General features: G+C 41.4%; 1 protein-coding gene and 1 long non-coding RNA gene across 7 annotated transcripts in view; one reads left to right on the forward strand and one right to left on the reverse strand.

Moving 5' to 3' along the window:
• CCDC60 (coiled-coil domain containing 60) overlaps nt 1-17,466 on the forward strand; it is a 204,438-nt gene extending 186,972 nt beyond the window's left edge. For all 4 annotated transcript variants that reach the window (XM_031650807.1, XM_021923016.2, XM_021923015.2 and 1 more), the window contains 3 exons: nt 4,463-4,594; nt 6,742-6,931; nt 17,035-17,466. In XM_031650807.1, coding sequence (XP_031506667.1) covers nt 4,463-4,594; nt 6,742-6,931; nt 17,035-17,136 — 424 coding nt within the window. In that variant the 3' untranslated portion in view covers nt 17,137-17,466. The remainder of the gene's footprint in view (nt 1-4,462; nt 4,595-6,741; nt 6,932-17,034) is intronic.
• The window catches only part of LOC103876111, a 242,446-nt gene that overhangs the window by 165,283 nt on the left and 59,462 nt on the right, over nt 1-17,701 (reverse strand). The window contains exon 3 of one of the 3 annotated variants that reach the window (XR_002515891.2): nt 16,488-16,674. The exons of the other annotated variants lie outside the window; for them this stretch is intronic. This is a non-coding gene — a long non-coding RNA (uncharacterized LOC103876111). Of the gene's footprint in view, nt 1-16,487; nt 16,675-17,701 lie in introns of those variants that run through there. 3 annotated transcript variants of the gene reach the window in all.

The raw sequence follows: 17,701 nt of genomic DNA on the forward strand, positions 1-17,701 counted from the left end.
CTCCCACTCAATAATAGTGGGAGACTTCAACACTCCACTGACAGTATTAAACAGATAATTGAGGCAGAAAATTAACAAAGATATTCTGGACCTAAACTCAGCATTGGAACAAATGGATCTGACAGACCTTTACAGAAGTCTCCACCCAAAAACAACAACATATACATTCTTCTTATCACCACATAGCACATACTTAAAATTGACCACATAATTGGACATAAAACAATCCTCAATATATGTAAAAGAACCAAAATCATACCAAACACACTCTCAGACCATAGCACAATAAAAATAGAAGTCAACACAAAGAATATCACTCAAAACTGTACAATTACATGGCAAGTAAACAACATGCTCCTAAATGCCTTTTGAGTAAATAATGAAATTAAGGCAGAAATCAAGAAGTTTTTCAAAAATAATGAGAACAAAGATACAATATACCAGAATCTCTGGGACACAGCTAAGGCAGTATTAAGAGGGCAACTCATAGCACTAAATACCCACATCAAAAAGTTCTAAAGATCTCAAATTAACAACCTAACTTCACAACTGAAAGAATTAGAAAAGCAAGAACAAACCAACCCCAAAGCTAGCAGAAGATGAGAAATAACAAAAATCAGAGCTGAACTGAAGGGAATCAAGACATGAAAAACCATTCAAAAGACAAACAAATCCAGAAGTTGATTTTTTGAAAAAGAATAATAAAATAAATAGGCCACTAGCTGGACTAATTAAGAAGAAAACAGAGAAGATCCAAAAAACACAATTAGAAATGATGAAGGGAATGTTACTACTGACCCCACAGAAATAAAAACAACCATCAGAATCTACTACAAACACCTCTATGCACACAAACTAGAAAACCTGGAAGAGACAGATAAATTCCTGGACACATACACCCTCCCAAGACTGAGCCAGGAAGAAACTGATTCCCTGAACAGATCAATTTCAAACTCTACAATTGAATCAGTAATAAATAGCCTACCAACCAAAAAAATGCCCAGGACCTGATGGATTCACAGCCAAGTTCTACCAGATGTAAAAACAAGAGCTGGTACCATTTCTACAAAAAGTATTCCAAAAATTAAGGAGAAGGGACTTCTTCCCAACTCATTCTATGAGGCCATATCATCTTAATTCCAAAACCTGGCAGAGACACCACAAAAAAAGAAAACTTCAAGCCAATATTTCTGATGAACCTCAATGCAAAAATTCTCAACAAAATACTTGCAAACCAAATCCAGCAGCACATCAAAAAGCTAATCCACCATGATCAAGTAGGCTTTGTACCTGGGATATGAGGTTGGTTCAACATACAAAAATTAATAAATATGATTTATCATATAAAGAGAACTAAAGACAAAAACCACATGATTATCTCAACAGATGTAGAAAAGGCTTTTGATAAAATTCAACATCACTTCATGTTAAAAGCTCTCAATCAACTAGGTATTGAGGGAACATACCTCAAAATAATAAGAGCCATCTATGACAAACCCATAGCCAACATCATACTGAATGGGCAAAAGCTGGAAGCATTCCTCTTGACAACCAGCACAAGACAAGGATGTCCTCTCCCACCACTTCCATTTATTGTAGTATTGGAATTCTTAGCCAGAGCAATCAGGCAAGAGAAAGAAATAAAGTGCATCTAAATAGGAAGAGAGGAAGTCAAACTATCTCTGCTTGCAGATGACATGATTCTATATCTAGAAATCTCCATAGTATCAGCCCAAAAGCTCATTCAGCTGACAAACAAGTTTCAGGATACAAAATCAATGTACAAAAATCACTAGCATCCCAATACACCAATAACAACCAAACTGAGGGCCAAATCAGAAAGGCAATTTCATCCACAACTGCCACAAAAAATACATAGGAATACAGCTAATCAGGGAAGAGAATGATTTCTACAATAAGCATTACAAAACACAGCTCAAAGAAATCAGAGAAGACACAAACAAATGGAAAAACATCCCATGCTCATGAGTAGGAAGAATCAATATCACTAAAATGGCTATACTGCCCAAAGCAATTTATAGATTCAATTATATTCCTGTCAAACTACCAAAAAGACATTCTTCACAGAACTAGAAAAAAATTATTTTAAAAATTATATGGAACCAAAAAAGAGCCTGAGTAACCAAGGCAATCTTAAGCAAAAAGAACAAAACTGGAGGAATCACATCACCTGACCTCAAACTATACTACAAGGTAACAGTGACCAAAACAGCATGGTACTGGTACAAAAACAGGCACATAGACTGATAGAACAGAATAGAGAGCCCAGAGTAAGGCTGCACATCTGTGACCATCTGATCTTTGACAAAGGTGACAAAAACAAGCAATGGAGAAAAGACTTTCTATTCGGTAAATGGTGCTGGGATAACTGGCTAGCCATATGCAGAAGATTGAAGCTGGACCGCTCCCTTACACCATACAGAAAAATCAACTCAAGATGGATTAAAGACTTAAATGTAAAACCCAAAACTAAAAAGTCCCTGGAAAACAACTTAGGCAATACCATCCCAGACCTAGGAATGGGCAAGATTTTATGACAAAGACACCAAAAGCAATTGCAACAAAAGCAAAAATTGACAAATGGGATCTAATTGAACTTAAGAGCTTCCACCCAGCAAAAGACGCTATCAACAGAGTAAACTGACAACCCACAGAATGGGAGAAAATATTTGCAAACTATGCATCTGACAAAGGTCTAATACCCAGCATCTGTAAGGAACTTAAAGAAATTTACAAGAGAAAAACAACCCATTGAAAAGTGGGCAAAGGATATGAACAAACACTTTCTTAAAAGAAGACATACATGTGGCCAAGAAGCATATTTTTAAAAGCTCAACATCCTGATCATTAGAGAAATGCAAATTAAAACCACAAGGAGATACCATCTCACAACAGTCAGAATGACTGTTATTAAAAAGTCAAAAAATAACAGATCCTGGCGAGGTCGTGGAGAAAAAGGAATCCTTATACGCTGTTGGTGGGAGTGTAAATTAGTTCAACCATTGTGGAAAGCAGTATGGCTATTCCTCAAAGAGCTAAAAACAGAACTACCATTTAATCCAGCAATCCCATTACTGGGTATATACTACCCAAAGGAACATAAATCATTCTACCATAAAGACACATGCATGTGAATGTTCACTGCAGCACTATTCACAATAGCAAGGACACAGAATCAATCTAAATGTCCATCAATGACAGACTGGATAAAAAAAAGTGGTACATACACACCATGGAATATTATGCAGCCATAAAAAAAGAATGAGATCATGTATTTTTTGGGAACATAGACGGAGCTGAAGGCTATGATCCTAGCAAACTAACGCAGGAACAGAAAACTAAATACCACATGTTCTCACTTATAAGTGGGAGCTAAATGATAAGAATTTACGAACACAAAGGAGGAAACAACAGACACTGGAGTCTACTTTGAGGGGGTATGGTGGGAGGAGGGGAAGAGCAGAAAATATAACTATTGGGTACAGAGCTTAATACCTGGGTGATGTAGTAATATGTACAATAAACCCCCGTGACACATGTTTATCTGTGTAACAAATCTTCACATGTAGCCCCAAATCTAAAACAAATTTTTAAAAAGTCATGCTGGAAAAGTAGGGTGGAAGAGAGTTTCAAGGAAAAGCAACAGCTAGGTCTCAGAAGTCAGAGGGGCATAGACAGCCAGGGAACTGCTAGTAGTCAGGTGTGGCTGGGGCATAGGGTGTTTGCAAGGTTATCAGAGAGCTAGACAAGCCAGATTATAAAAGGCTGTGATAGCCCAGCTGTGGAGGTTGAGCTTTATCTCAGAGACTTTGATCATGACCCAAAGGATAAAATTCTGGAAGAGAAGGGATGGAAAGGATGGGGATAAAGCCGGAAAATGTGAGGGCTGAATTATTTAGAGTCTTGGAGAATAATTTATTCTGAGCAAACTGAAAAGCCATTGAAAGCTGTATGCAGTGGGGTGACATGGTGATATTTATCATATAAAGTCTCATTGGAGAGACAGAACATAGGCACAAAATGATAAGGGGAGTGGAGAAGAGAGGAAACAGCACGAGTTAACACCTACCGTGTGTCTGGCATGAAGCTCAACACTTGACACACATTATATCATTTAATTCTCACATCTGACAAATAGGAATCATTATTATTCCCCATCTTAGAGACTGAAAAGCTGTGTAAATACAATCAGAAGTAGGAAGAGAATGAAAACTAATAAAAAGTTTATTAGGAAAATAACTGGAAAATAGTGCTTCAGGACCTTGGAGAGAGCTGTATCCTCTTGTGGCAAAAGCAAGAGCCTAAGTTAAAGACTAGCTGACAGGGTTAAGAAAAGCCTCATGAAGGAAAAAGTGTTTAAGTCAGATCTCAAAGGTCAGCTAGGGTGGTTATAAGAGGAGGGAATCTTATTCTTCTCTCTCTTTCTCATACAACCTTGTAGGCGCCAAGAAGAAAGAGGTATCCAGAAGTTCCGTGCTTTTGTCCTTGTCTCTAATTTTCAAAAGGACATAGCAAAAATGAGACATCACATATCTGTAGTAAAAGGAGATGCAGAAGAAATTGCAGACCACTGGTAAATATCCTAAGAACCACATAAGATGGTCCCTGGAAGAGGACAGGGTGTTGTTATTACAAGATCACAACTGATTCCACTCTCCATCAAGGCATAGAGAGGCATTACTCCAAAACTGTCATTGGCCACCAGTAGGATCCCCCACCCCCCAGACACACTAAATCCAGAGCACAATCAGGCCCAAAACTCCTGGTTTCTGAAATCACAGATAATCCAACCCATTGTGTTCTCCATATTTACCTGCTGTTTGATTCAGACTTGCCAGGCCCTGTGGGACAGGCAGATGAGGCATATCAACCTGAAATTTTCTATAGATTCCAAGGTCTATGGGGTGATCACTGCATCCCCCAAGTAATGTAATCCCTAAAAAATGCAAAACTAGGCAGGCATATCCTAGAAACACTGTGCCACAGCACAAGGGTGATGATAAATAACAACAAAAAAAGCAACATGAATTGAGTGATTACTGGATGGCAGTTACTATATAAGCAATTTTCATAAATTGTCTATTTTATCCTCCCAACAAAATAATCCTGAAAGGTACATATTAACCCCCATTTCACAAGCAAGGAAACAGAGACTCAGAGGGGTAAATTCATTTGTCAAAGTTCACACCATCAGTTAACTGGTGAATTTAGGATTCGAACCCCTGTCTAACGTCAGTCTGTATGCTCATTTGCAATATAGAATTGGAATCTACTGAACTGTGGTGTCCCGAACCCCATCCTAGCAGGGTGAATACACTAAGATCTAAGACTAAGATGAGAAAGTAAAAAATGTACACAGAATCCCCTCCATGAGTTTTATAATGCGAAACAGCAACTTACAAGCAGGTCGCTGGAGTCTTTGCAGAGCTGTGGGAACTTCTACGCCACCTCACATCCCAGAACATCACTTTCTCACAAGCAATGTCTGGCCCTGAAGATACATGAGTCATATAAGAGGGATCCTCTTATGAAAGGGGGAAAAGGGTCTTCTGTAAACCCTCTTCCCTCTGTGGGAGGGAAGTTGGGGGGAGGAGGAAAGCATGTTACGAACTAATTCACATAAAGGTATTACGGAAGGAAATTAATGCTGGTCCTCCCACAGTAAGATTCAGCCCACAAATCTAATGATGGAATTTCTGTCATTATTATGGGGGAAGTAATTGCCCTCCATAGTAACATTAAAATCAAGTCAAACAAACCACAGCCTAGTAAGGATGATGTTCAGTTGTAGTTGTTCATTCATCCAATTACTCATTCAGTCTTTCAAATGATAGTTATTGAGTACCTACTATGAGTTAGGCAGTATTCTAGCAATCTGAATACTGAATAACTCAGACAAGTTTCCTCTTCTCCTCAACGAGACTTGATTCTAAACAAGGAGACAGGAATCAATATAATAAATGTATATTCTAGAATATAAAGCAGTATGAGAAGCCCAAAATATATAATGGATGATCAATTTCATCTTCAAAATTTCCACAATGAGCACATATACAGCAAGGGGTGAGGGATTTCTTTTAAAAGACATCCACCTGCCTTAAGACCTGATCACATCTGAACCATCTCCTTAGGTTAGACCTAAGGTAGATTAGACCAAGTAGGTTATTCAAGGATGGATCCCAAAACTACTCTCACATTCACACAACACTGAAATACTCAAAGCTTTGACCCAACCTTGATCATTAATCAAAGAGATAGAAAATATATACACACACGCACAAACACACACACACGCACAAACACACACACACACACACCATCTTGGGTGTGAGAGCCTCCTGCATCCTAGAAGACATCTCATAGATGTGTGTACACCCACTCCGACCTCATTAACCCTCAAGAGAGAAGTTTCAGATCCCAAAGTCCATTCCTTTCTTCTAACATTTCACATTGTCTGATAGAAAAATTACAAATACATCCCTTGAAATCGTACCTTTGTTTTATTTTGTAATGAAATGCAAGTCATTCTCCATCTTTTCCTACCCCTAAAAGTAAAGACGTGCCTGATCTGTGGGCCACAGAGGAAAGGCCCCTAGATAAAGAATCCTGCTGCCCTGGAGACATCACAGAGTAGCAGAGAGACAAAGCAGAGATGGATGGCCATAGGTGCTCAGATCTTCCAGCAGCTTCCTAACTTGCCCTCTCCTCTTGGAATTGAAGGTACTTTGATCTGTTGTCCAAACTGCCAGAGGATTTAAAGAACTTCCGCCCTGCCAAAAAGATCCTGGTGAAACTGCAGAAGTTTGGAGAAAACCTGGACTTGCGGATTCGACCCCACGTCCTCCTGAAGGTGCTGCAGGATCTGAGGATTTGGGAACTGTGTTCCCCTGACATCGCTGTGGCTATTGAGGTAACCACCACCTCCCTCCCCTCCACAGTGTCTCAGATGTCCTCATTCAATCACCTCTCAACACTCAGGCACTGTTTAAGTGCTGGGGACACAAAGGCCCCTGCATTTATGGAGCTCATATTCTAATAGGAGAAGGATTGTTTCATTACCTGGTTGCCCAACTCCAACTGCAAGGGAGATTATATTCTATGTAAATGGTACCCCCTGGAAACTCAGAGGCTTTGGGGTGGCATAAAAAATGGGCAGTAATCATAAGGAGTCCTTTATCTTGCTATTAAAAATGTGGTCCATGGACCAGCAGCATGGACCTCACCTGTGCTCATTAGAAATGCAGAATTGCAGGCTTCAAGTCAATCTGCCAACTCCAAGTTTACATTTTAATGGGATTCCAGGTGTCTCGTATGCACAATACAGTTTGAGGAGCCCCATATGTAAGTAAGTTAGAAGGGATCTACCTTACCTCAGGCAACTGGGAAGGTGACTTTTAAGGCGAGACCTGAACTGTGAGAAGACGGCACCATGAAGAGAAAGGGAAAGAGCAGATCAAGAAGAGAAGACAGTGTATGCAAAGATCCCAAAGCAGCACACGACTTGACTTGTTGGGAGAACTCGCTGGCAGTCAATGAGTGTGGAGGGAAGCAGGCAAGGAGTGCATAGTTCCCAGGGGATTGGAGAGGTCAGTCTGTGCAGACCTTTGAAGGTCAAGACAAAAATTTAGGAGCCACTAAACAGTTTTCAGTAGTCATTCACCATTATCACCAGAAGAAGTTCCTGGTACTTTGTCAAAAGGCAGCAGCAATACAAGGACTCCACAGTAAGAGGTTAATGAAGTCACTTCTTTAATTTTATTGGATGGCATACGTGCATTTTAACAGGACCTTCAATGCCTTCCTCCTGGTAAAGAAGTCAAATTCCCAGGCCTTGACAGGCTATGGAGCATGTGACATTTTCATACCAGGCGGGCCCTTCCACAGAATGACCTGCGTGTGTTAATGAGGGCAAGGTTAGGAGTGGAAGGAGGGGGATGACCTTGTAGACAAATTCAAATGCCAAGACTCTACTCCCCATGCCCTGTGAGGCTCCTTCAGGAAAGACTCTAGCAGGTTAGGCCAAAACTAACTCTAGGGCAACTTCCACCTCCTACTCACCAGTTTTGGGGTCCAACATCCACTTGAAGTTATGGAAGACTTGGAAAAGCTAGTCCCTGCATGGGTAAGAAGAGGAAGTACTAGGGGCTCCTCTTTTATTTGAGGTGAGTTCACAGCCCTAATAAAATTTAGCAAGCTCTTTTCCTAGTGAGAACATCACAGAACTTTTATTATTATTATTATTATTATTATTATTATACTTTAAGTTCTGGGATATATGTGCAGAACATGAAGGTCTGTTACATAGGTATACATGTGCCATGCTGATTTTCTGTACCCATCAACCTGTCGTCTCCTAATGCTATCCCTCCCTCAGCCCCCCACCCACTGACAGGCCCCAGCTTGTGATGTTCCCCTTCCTGTGTCCATGTGTTCTCATTGTTCAACTCCCACTTATGAGTGAGAACATGTGTTTGGTTTTCTGTTCCTGTGTTAATTTGCCGAGAATGATGATTTCCAGCTTCATCCATGTCCCTGCAAAGGACATGAACTCATCCTTGTTTATGGCTGCATAGTATTCCATGGTGTATATGTGCAACATTTCCTTTATCCAGTCTATCATTGGTGGGCATTTGGGTTGGTTCCACATCTTTGCTATTGTGAATAGTGCTGTAATAAACGTATGTGTGCATGTGTCTTTATAGTAGAAAGATTTATAATCCTTTGGGTATACACCCAGTAATGGGATTGCTGGGTCAACTGGTATTTCTGGTTCTAGATCCTTGAGGAATCACCACACTGTCTTCCACAATGGTTGAACTAACTTACACTCCCACCAACAGTGTAAAAGCATTCCTGTTTCTCCACATCCTCTCCAGCATCTGACTTTTTAATGATCATTCATCCAATTACTCTCACACAATTGGCTCTCACACCCAAGATGGTGTGTGTTTGTGTGTGTGTGTGTGTGTGTGTGTGTATTTTCTATCTCTTTGATTAATGATCAAGGTTGGGTCAAAGCTTTGAGTATTTCAGTGTTATGTGAATGTGAGAGTAGTTTTGGAATCCATCCTTGAATAACCTACTTGGTCTAATCTACCTTAGGTCTAACCTAAGGAGATGGTTCAGATGTGATCAGGTCTTATGGCAGGTGGATCTCTTTTTTAAAAAATCCCTCACCCCTTGCTGTATATGTGCTCATTGTGGAAAATTTTGAAGATGAAATTGATCATCCATTATATATTTTGGGCTTCTCATACTGCTTTATATTCTAGAATATACATTTATTATATTGATTCCTGTCTCCTTGTTTAGAATCAAGTCTCGTTGAGGAGAAGAGGAAACTTGTTTGAGTTATTCAGTATTCAGATTGCCAGAATACTGCCTAACTCATAGTAGGTGCTCAATAACTATCATTTGAAAGACTGAATGAGTAATTGGATGGATGAACATTGTTTCCTGACTTTTTAAGGATCGCCATTCTAACTGGCATGAGATGATATCTCACTGTGGTTTTGATTTGCTATTCTTTAATGACCAGTGATGAGGAGCTTTTTTTCACTTGTTTGTTGGCTGCATAAATGTCTTCTTTTGAGAAGTGTCTGTTCATACCCTTCACCCAGTTTTTGATGATGTTGTTTATTTTTATCTTGTAAATTTGTTTAAGTTCCTTGTAGATTCTGGATATTAGCCCTTTGCCAGATGGGTAGATTGCAAAAATTTTCTCCCATTCTGTAGGTTTCCTGTTCACTATGATGATAGTTTCTTTTGCTGTGCAGAATCTCTTTAGTTTAATCAGATCCCATTTGTCAATTTTGGCTTTTGTTGCCATTGCTTTTGGTGTTTTAGTCAAGAAGTCTTTGCCCATGCCTCTGTCCTGAATGGTACTGCCTGGGCTTTCTTCTAGGGTTTTGATGGTTTTAGGTCAAACATTTAAGTCTTTAATTCATCCTGAGTTAATTTTTGTATAAGGTGTAAGGAAGGGATCCAGTTTCAGCTTTCTACGTAAGACTAGCCAGTTTTCCCATCGCCATTTATTAAATAGGGAATCCTTTCCCCATTGCTTGTTTTTGTCAGGTTTTTCAAAGATCAGATGGTTGTAGATGTGTGATGTTATTTCTGAGGGCTCTGTTCTGTTCCACTGGTCTATAATTCTGTTGTGGTACCAGTACTATGCTGTTTTGATTACTGTAGCCTTGTAGTATAGTTTGAAGTCAAGTAGCATGATGCCTCCAACTTTGTGCTTTTTATTGAGGATTGACTTGGCAATGCGGGCTCTTTTTTGGTTCCATATGAACTTTATAGTAGTTTTTTCCAATTCTGAGAAGAAAGTCATTGGTAGCTTGATGGGGATGGCATTGAATCTATAAATTACCTTGGGCAGTACGGCCATTTTCACGATATTGATTCTTCCTATCCATGAGCATGGAATGTTTTTCCATTTGTTTGTGTCCTCTTTTATTTTGTTGAGTAGTGGTTTGTAGTTCTCCTTGAAGAGGTCCTTCACATCCCTTGTAAGTTGGATTCCTAGGTATTTTATCCTCTTCGAAGCAATTGTAAATGGGAGTTAACTCATGATTTGGCTCTCTGTTTGCCTGTTATTGGTGTATAGGAGTGCTTGTGATTTTTGCACATTGATTTTGTATCCTGAGACTTTGCTGAAGTTGCTTATCAGCTTAAGGAGACTTTGGACTGAGACGATGGGGTTTTCTAAATATACAATCATGTCATCTGCAAACAGGGACATTTTGACTTCCTCTTTTCCTAATTGAATACCCTTTCTTTCTTTCTCTTGCCTGATTGCCCTGGCCAGAACTTCCAACAGCATGTTGAATAGGAGTGGTGAGAGAGGGCATCCCTGTCTTGTGCCAGTTTTCAAAGGGAATGCTTCCAGGTTTTGCCCATTCAGTATGATATTGGCTGTGGGTTTGTCATAAATAGCTGTTAGCATTTTGAGATATGTTCCATCAATACCTAGTTTGTTGAAAGTTTTTAGGGTGAAGGGCTGTTGAATTTTGTCGAAGGCCTTTCTGCATCTATTGAGATAATCATGTGGTTTTTGTCTTTGATTCTGTTTATGTGATGGATTACATTTATTGATTTGCGTATGTTGAACCAGTCTTGCATCCCAGGGATGAAGCCGACTTGATCGTGGTGGATAAGCTTTTTGATGTGTTGCTGGATTCGCTTTACCAGTATTTTATTGAGGACTTTCGCATTGATGTTCATCAGAGATATTGGTCTAAAATTCTTTTTTTGTTGTGTCTCTGTCAGGCTTTGGTATCAGGATGATGTTGGCCTCATAAAATGGCTTAGGGAGGATTCCCTCTTTTTCTATTGATTGGAATAGTTTCAGAAGGAATGGTACCAGCTCCTCTTTGTACCTCTCGTAGAATTCAGCTATGAATCCATCTGGTCCCGGACTTTTTTTGGTGGGTAGGCTATTATTTACTGCCTCAATTTCAGAGCCTGTTATTGGTCTATTCAAAGATTGAATTTCTTCCTAGTTTAGTCTTGGGAGGGTGTATGTGTCCAGGAATTTATCCATTTCTTCTAGATTTTCTAGTTTATTTGCGTAGAGGTGTTTATAGTATTCTCTGATGGCAGTTTGTATTTCTGTGGGATCGGTGGTGATATTCCCTTTATCACTTTTTATTGCATCCATTTGATTCTTCTCTCTTCTCTCTTTATTAGTCTAGCTAGCAGTCTATTTATTTTGGCAATCTTTTCACAAAAAAAACACAGCTCCTGGATTCATTGATTTTTTGAAGGGTTTTTTCCTGTCTCTATCTCCTTCAGTTCTGCTCTAATCTTAGTTATTTCTTGTCTTCTTCTAGCTTTTGAATTTGTTTGCTCTTGCTTCTCTAGTTCTTTTAATTGTGATGTTAGGGTGTCGATTTTAGATCTTTCCTGCTTTCTCCTGTGGGCATTTAATGCTATAAATTTCCCTCTACACACTGCTTTAAATGTGTCCCAGAAATTCTGGTACGTTGTGTCTTTGTTTTCATTTGTCTCAAAGGACATTTTTATTTCTGCCTTAATTTCATTATTTACCCAGTAGTCATACAGGAGCAGATTGTTCAGTTTCCATGTGGTTGTGCAGTTTTGATTGAGTTTCTTAATCCTGAGTTCTAATTTGATTGAACTGTGATCTGAGAGACAGTTTGTTGTGATTTCTGTTATTTTACATTTTCTGAGGAGTGTTTTACTTCCAACTATGTGGTCAATTTTGGAATAAGTGCGATGTGGTGCTGAGAAGAATGTATATTCTGTTGATTTGGGGTGGAGAGTTCTATAGATGTTTATTAGGTCTGCTTGGTGCAGAGCTGAGTTCAAGTCCTGGATATCCTTGTTAACTTTCTGTCTCATTGATCTGTCTAATGTTGATAGTGGGGTGTTAAAGTCTCCCATTATTATTGTGTGGGAGTCTAAGTCTCTTTGTATGTCTCTAAGGCCTTGCTTTATGAATCTGGGTGCTCCTGTATTGGGTGCATATATATTTAGGATAGTTAGTTCTTCTTATTGAATCAATTCCTTTACTGTTATATAATGGCCTTCTTTGTCTCTTTTGATCTTTGTTGATTTAAAGTCTGTTTTATCAGAGACTAGGATTGCAATCCCTCATTTTTTTGCTTTCCATTTGCTTGGTAGATCTTCCTCCATCCCTTTATTTTGAGCCTATGTGGTTTCTGCACATGAGATGGGTCTCCTGAATATAGCACACTGATGGGTTTTGACTCTTTATCTCATTTGCCAGTCTGTGTCTTTTAATTGGGGCATTTAGCCCATTTACATTTAAGCCTACTATTGTTATGTGTGAATTTGATCCTGTCATTATGATGTTGGCTGGTTATTTTGCCCATTAGTTGATGCAGTTTCTTCCTAGCATCGATGGTCTTTACAATTTGGCATGTTTTTGCAGTGGCTGGTACCAGTTGTTCCTTTTTATGTTTAGTGCTTCCTTCAGGTGCTCTTGTAAGGCAGGCCTGGTGGTGACAAAATCTCTCAGCATTTGCTTGTCTGTAAAGGATTTTATTTCTCCTTCACTTATGAAGCTTCGTTTAGCTAGATGTGAAATTCTGGTTTGAAAATTCTTTTCTTTAAGAATGTTGAATATTGGCCCCCACTCTTCTGGCTTGTAGAGTTTCTGTTGAGAGATCCACTGTTAGTTTGATGGGTTTCCCTTTGTGGGTAACTCAACCTTTCTCTCTGGTTGCCCTTAACATTTTTTCCTTCATTTCAACTTTGGTGAAACTGACAATTTCATGTCTTGGAGTTGCTCTTCTTGAGGAGTATTTTTGTGGTATTCTCTGTCTTTCCTGAATTTGAATGTTGGCCTGCCTTGCTAGGTTGGGGAAGTTCTCCTGGATAATATCCTGAAGAGTGTTTTCCAACTTGGTTCCATTCTCCCTGTCACTTTCAGGTACACCAATCAAATGTAGCTTTGGTCTTTTCACATAGTCCCATATTTCTTGGAGGCTTTGTTTGTTTCTTTTTACTCTTTTTTTCTCTAAACTTCTCACTTTATTTCATTAATTTGATCTTCAATCACTGATACACTTTCTTCCACTTGATTGAATCAGCTATTGAAGCTTGTGAATTCTTCACGTAGTTCTCATGCCTTGGTTTTCAGCTCTATCAGGTCATTTAAGGTCTTCTCTTCACTGTTTATTCTAGTTAGCCATTCATCTAATCTTTTTTCTAGGTTTTTAGCTTCCTTGCAATGGGTTCGAACATCCTCCTTTAGCTTGGAGAAGTTTTTTATTACCAACCTTCTGAAGCCTACTTCTATTAGCTCATCAAAGTCATTCTCCATCCAGCTTTGTTCCGTTGCTGGCAAGGAGCTGCGATCCTTTGGAGGAGAAGAGGTACTCCAGTTTTCAGAATTTTCAGCTTTTCTGCTCTAGTTTCTCCCCATCTTTGTGGTTTTATCTACCTTTGGTCTTTGATGTTGGTGACCTACAGATGGGGTTTTGGTGTGGATGTCTTTTTTGTTGATGTTGATGCTATTCCTTTCTGTTTGTTAGTTTTCCTTCTCCCACTCAGGTTTCTCAGCTGCAGGTCTGTTGGAGTTTGCTGGAGGTCCACTCCAGACCCTGTTTGCCTGGTGTCACCAGCAGAGGCTGTAGAACAGCAAATATTGCAGAACAGCAAATATTTCTGCCTGATCCTTCCCCTGGAAGCTTCGTCCCAGAGGGGCACCCACCTGTATGAGGTGTCAGTCAGCCCCTACTGGGAGGTGTCTCCCAGTTAGGCTACACGGGGATCAGGGACCCACTTGAGGAGGCAGTCTATCCATTCTCAGAGCTCAAATACTGTGCTAGGAGAACCACTGCTCACTTCAGAGCTGTCAGACACGGACGTTTAAGTCTGCAGAAGTTTCTGCTGCCTTTTGTTCAGCTATGCCCTGCCCCCAGAGATGGGATCTACAGAGGCAACAAGCCTTGCTGAGCTGCAGTGGACTCTGTCCAGTTCGAGCTTCCCCGGCCACTTTGTTTACTTACTCAAGCCTCAGCAATGGTGGATGCCCCTCCCCCTGCCAGGCTGCTGCCTCGCAGGTCAATCTCAGACTGCTGCGCTAGCAGTGAGCAATGCTCCATGGGTGTGGGACCCGCCAAGCCAGGTGTGGGATATAATCTCCTGGTGTGCCATTTGCTAAGAACATTGGAAAAGTGCAGTATTTGGGAGGAAGTGTCCTGATTTTCCGGGTACAGTCTGTCACAGCTTCCCTTGGCTAGGAAAGGGAAATCCCCTGACCCCTTGTGCTTCCCAGGTGAGGTGATGCCCCACCCGGCTTCAGCTCACCCTCCATGGGCTGCACCCACTTTCCAAACAGTCCCAGTGAGATGAACCAGGTACCTCGGTTGGAAATGCAGAAATCACCCGTCTTCTGCGTTGATCATGCTGGGAGCTGCAGACTGGAGCTGTTCCTGTTTGGCCATCTTGGAACAGACTCCTAAACTGGTTATTCTAGTTAGCAATTCCTCTAACCTTTTTTGAAGGTTCTTAGCTTCCTTGCATTGGGTTAGAACATGCTACTTTAGCTCAGAGGAGTTTGTTATCACCCATCTTCTGAAGCCTACTTCTGTCAATTTGTCAAACTCATTTTCTGTCCAGTTTTGTTCCCTTGCTGGCGAGGAGTTGTGATTCTTTGGAGGAGAAGCAGCATTCTGGTTTTGGGAATTTTCAGCCTTTTTGTGTTGGTTTTTCCTCATCTTCATGGATTTATCTGCTTTTGGTCTCTGATGTTGATGACCATCAAATGGGGTTTTTGTGTGGACGTCCTTTTTTTTGATGTTGATGCTATTCCTTTCTGTTTGTTAGGTTTCCTCCTAACAGTCAGCCCCCTCTGCTGCAGGTCTGCTGGAGTTTGCTGGAGGTCCACTCCAGACCCTGTTTGCCTGGGTATCACCAGTGGAGACTGCAGAACAGCAAAGATTGCTGCCTATTCCTTCCTCTGGAAGCTTTGTCCCAGAGGGGCACCAGCCTGATGCCATTCAGAGTTCTCTTATATGAGGTGTCTGTCGACCCCTCCTGGGAGGTGTCTCCCAGTCAGGAGACATGGGGGTCAGGGACCCACTTGAGGAGGCAGTCTGTCCTTTAGCAGAGCCTGAGCACTGTGCTAGGAGATCTGCTGCTCTCTTCAGAGCTGGCAGGCAGGAACGTTTAAGTCTGCTGAAGCTGCACCCACAACTGCCCCTTCACCCGGGTGCTCTGTCCCAGGGAGATGGGAGTTTTATCTATAAGTCCCTGACTTGGGCTGCTGCCTTTCTTTCAGAGATGCCCTGCCCAGAGAGGAGAAATCTAGAGAGGCAGTCTCGCTACAGTGGCTTTGCTGTGGGCTCTGCCCAGTTCGAACTTTCCAGTGGCTTTGTTTACACTGTGAGGGGAAAACTGCCTACTCAAGCCTCAGTAATGGCAGATACCCCTCCCCCCACCAAACTCGAGCGTCCCAGGTTGACTTCAGACTGCTGTGCTGGTAGCAGGAATTTCAAGCCAGTGATCTTAGCTTGCTGGGCTCTGTGGAAGTGCGATCCAGTGAGCTAGACCACTTGGCTCCCTGGCTTCAGCCCCCTTTCCAGGGGAGTGGAAGTTCTGTCTCACTGGCATTCCAGGTGCCACGGGGGTATGAGAAAAGAACTCCTGCAGCTACCTTGGTGTCTGCCCAAATGGCCACCCAGTTTTGTGCTTAAAACCCAGGGTCCTGGTTGTGTAGGCACCCGAGGGAATCTCCTGGTCTGCGAGTTGCAGAGACCGTGGGAAAAGGATAGTATCTGGGCCAGAATGCACCGTTCCTCACAGCACAATCCCTCCTGGCTTCCCTTGGCTAGGGGAGAGGATTCCCCAACCCCTTGTGCTTCCTGAGTGAGGCAACACCCCACCCTGCTTCAGCTTGCCCTCTGTGGGTTGCACCCACTGTCTAACCAGTCCCAATGAGATGAGCCAAGTACCTCAGTTGGAAATGCAGAAATCACCCACCTTCTGTGTTGATCTCAATGGGAGCCGCAGACTGGAGCTGTTTCTATTCCACCATCTTGCCAGCCACCCAACATCACAGAACTTCTAATAACCTGGATATGGGGGTCTAGATGAAACTCTTCCTTTTGTGTGTCTTAAACCCTCTCCAGGAAAGCAAGCCCATAGCTGTCATCAATTCTGAAAAGGATTTACAAACCAAAAACGTTTAAAGACAAATAACTGTTTGAAAATATATTAATGAGTAGAAAAGAAAGAAAAATGCAGATAGCTGGGACTTCCTGTCCTCCCCAAATTTCCTTCCATCAATAGCAACAAGAAGGGTCTTAAAATTAGCCTGCTAAGCCAGGAAACTGGAAAGGGGTCCTCTTCCCCAAAGGACCACCCCAATCTGATGCTCCAAGATTATGAATGCCTGAATGGTATTCCTGGGGCCACCAGTCTCAATCACAAATCTTCCAGGATCTTGAGGGGAGGGAGGGAAGGTAGAGTCTACTTTTCAGACCAAATTCTGAGATTGCCACTGTGTCTGCCCCACAGTTTGTGCGAGAACACATCATTCATATGCCTCAAGAGGATTACATCAACTGGCTGCAGAGCCGTATCAACATACCCATTGGGCCCTACAGTGCCCTGAGGTAGGCTGGGCCTGGGTTGACCAGCTGTCTCAGTGGAGGAATGTTTGCCTATATCATGTTCCTGTATCCTGCCTGTGTTCCTGCCTCCTGACTACCCTCATTGATGCTCTTTATGGATGACCCTTTACAGTAGGGTCATCTGGAGACTGACTTCCAGCAACATTTTTAGAGGGGGATGGTCCCAGGTGGCCCTCCCCTCAATCCCACACCCCAGACCCAACCTACCAGTTTCTGTTCTTCAATGATCCAGCCTGACTCTGCCTACTTCCTCTTCAGATTCCTTCACCCTATTTATCTGCCTCAAATACGGGAGAATAAAATTGAAGTGAATGTTTGATGTCTGTCTGGGAAAGAGCTGGGGCCATGGAATTCAGGTGTAGTATTTAGATCCTATTAACAACAGTTACCATTTACTGAGCTTCTGTTATGCAGTAGATCCAGTGCTGAGTGCTTTACCTAGATAATATCATTTCAATCTCATAATAACTTTGTTAAATAGGCACTGATATTAACTTAATTTCATGCCAATTAAGCTACGGCATATTTCTCAATATTATATGTATTGCCTT

Source organism: Papio anubis, chromosome 9 (assembly GCF_008728515.1).
Source record: "Papio anubis isolate 15944 chromosome 9, Panubis1.0, whole genome shotgun sequence".
NCBI classification, from domain to species: domain Eukaryota; kingdom Metazoa; phylum Chordata; class Mammalia; order Primates; family Cercopithecidae; genus Papio; species Papio anubis.